Source organism: Chiloscyllium plagiosum, chromosome 45 (genome assembly GCF_004010195.1).
Source record: "Chiloscyllium plagiosum isolate BGI_BamShark_2017 chromosome 45, ASM401019v2, whole genome shotgun sequence".
In the NCBI taxonomy this organism is placed as follows: Eukaryota; Metazoa; Chordata; class Chondrichthyes; order Orectolobiformes; family Hemiscylliidae; genus Chiloscyllium; species Chiloscyllium plagiosum.
In genome coordinates, this window is record NC_057754.1 from 7,479,730 (window position 1) to 7,481,877 (window position 2,148).

The 2,148-nt window shown below is 48.8% G+C and overlaps 1 protein-coding gene across 1 annotated transcript in view; it reads left to right on the top strand.

The window, feature by feature from the left end:
• Positions 1-1,863: 1,863 nt before the first annotated feature.
• The window catches only part of yif1a (Yip1 interacting factor homolog A (S. cerevisiae)), a 28,873-nt gene continuing 28,588 nt past the window's right edge, over positions 1,864-2,148 (top strand). Inside the window, exon 1 of the mRNA XM_043682735.1 lies at positions 1,864-2,026. Coding sequence (XP_043538670.1) covers positions 1,999-2,026 — 28 coding nt within the window. The 5' untranslated portion in view covers positions 1,864-1,998. The remainder of the gene's footprint in view (positions 2,027-2,148) is intronic.

The window sequence follows — 2,148 nt, forward strand, 5'->3', positions numbered from 1 at the left end:
TGCCCTTCGAGCCTGCACCACCATTCAATATGATCATGGCTGATCATCCTTAATCAGTACCATGTTCCTGCCTTATCGCCATAACCCTTGATTCCACTATCCTTGAGAGCTCTATCCAACTCTTTATTAAATGAATCCAGAGACTGGGCCTCCACTGCCCTCTAGGGCAGAGCATTCCACACAGCCACCACTCTTTGGGTGAAGATGTTTCTCCTCATCTCTGTCCTAAATGGTCTACCCCGTATTTTTAAGCTGTGTCTGGTATTGTATTGAATTGGCTGAGAGTTCAGGCATAAATATTTGACTGGGGACTCCATCCATTCTTCCAGACATAGCAAAAGGATGCTTTTGTTAATTTTAAGCACCAAACCATGTCTTAATTTAAAGACACATCCAGAAAAACAGCACTTCTGACACTGCAGCACTCTCCCATGTACAGGCATCATGTCAGCCAGACTCATAAAACACAAGTAATGGTAAAGTCCTAGGGAGTGTTGCTGAACAAAGAGACCTTGGAGCACAGGTTCATAGCTCTTTGAAAGTGGAATCAAGTGTAGATAGGATAGTGAAGAAGGTGTTTGGTATGCTTTCCTTTATTGGTCAGAGTATTGAGTACAGGAGTTGGAAGGTCATGTTGAGGCTGTACAGGACACTGGTTAGGCCACTTATGGAATATTGCATGGGATTCTGATCTCCTTCTCATTGGAAGGATGTTGTGAAACTTGAAAGGGTTCAGAAAATAAATACAAAGATGTTGCCACGGTTGGATGATTTGAGCTGTAGGGAGAGGTTGAATAGGCTTGGACTGTTTTTCCTGGAACATCAGAGGCTAAGAGGTGACCTTATAGAGGTCAACACATTCATAAGGGGCATGGATAGGATACATTGACAAAGTCTCTTCCCTGGGATGGGGGGAGTCCAGAACTAGAGGGCATAGTTTTAGGGTGAGAGGGGAAAGCTATAAGAGAGACCTAAGGCGCATTTTTTTCACCCAGAGGGTGGTGTGTGTACGGAATGAGCTGCCAGAGGAAGTGGTGGAGGCTGGTACAATTGCAACATTTAAAAGGCGTTCGGATGGGTATATGAATAGAAAGGGTTTGGAGGGATATGGGCCATGTGCTGGCAGGTGGGACTAGATTGGGTTGGGATATCTGGTCGGCATGGACGGGTTGGACCAAAGAGTCTGTTTCCGTGCTGTACATCTCTATGACTCTACTCAAACCCACCACCTCCTCAGGTGAGACCAACTGAACTAAACGGACAGTTTGCTGTAAAATTGCATTTTGCATGGAAAACAAACGGATAGGGTGGGAATTGATAGTAAATGCAGTCCTCTCCCATACTGTGGGCATATGTCCTCACTTTCTCCTATATGTTCAACGGGCGCTCACTAGCAACAAATGCACCTTTAAGAAAAATTGCACTTGACCATTTATCAATGAGGCCAAACGAAAAACAAATCCAGTCACCGCCCCCTTTAAGTGACCAACTTTTGCAAGGCTTTCTGTTTAAAAAAAAAATAGCTTTAGTTTGTGGGGGAAGACAGACAAATTGAAGTTTTATGAGAAATTATGAGGTAAAGTGTTGTTTATTATTCCCTCAATTGCCCTTTATGCCCCCCTCCCCCCTTTACCTGTCCTCCTGGACTTGACTTCGTGGCACCGACGGTGGGAGGAGGAGAGGGGACGTCGACCGTTGCTGGAGGGGGGGCGGGGGATGGGCTGGGGAGACACTGCGCACGCGCGTCGACCAACCGACCCTGATGGCAGGCGTGACGCAGGTTGACGGGTGTAGCTTCCGGCCAATGAGAGCCGGGATGTGCGACAGGGGAGGCGGGGTCACGATGACGTCGCGTGCTAGCGGGTTTGGCGGAGAGGGCACGGTGGCTGGCGAAGCGGCAGACCTGAGGGACACAAACATTGACAGAGATACACACAGACACAGGGGGAAAAGGGTGCTCGCCGCCTCTCCCTAACAACCACCGGACTGTCGCCGGCCATGGCTCAGCACGTCAGCTACCGGCAGCGTAAGTGTCAATTAATGTCCGTCTCCTCAGTCGTTGGGGGGAGAGGCCTGAGGGGGCATTTTGAAGGGGAGGGTCAGGAGGTATTTTTGAGGAGGGGGGGAAACGGGGGCATTTTAGGGTGC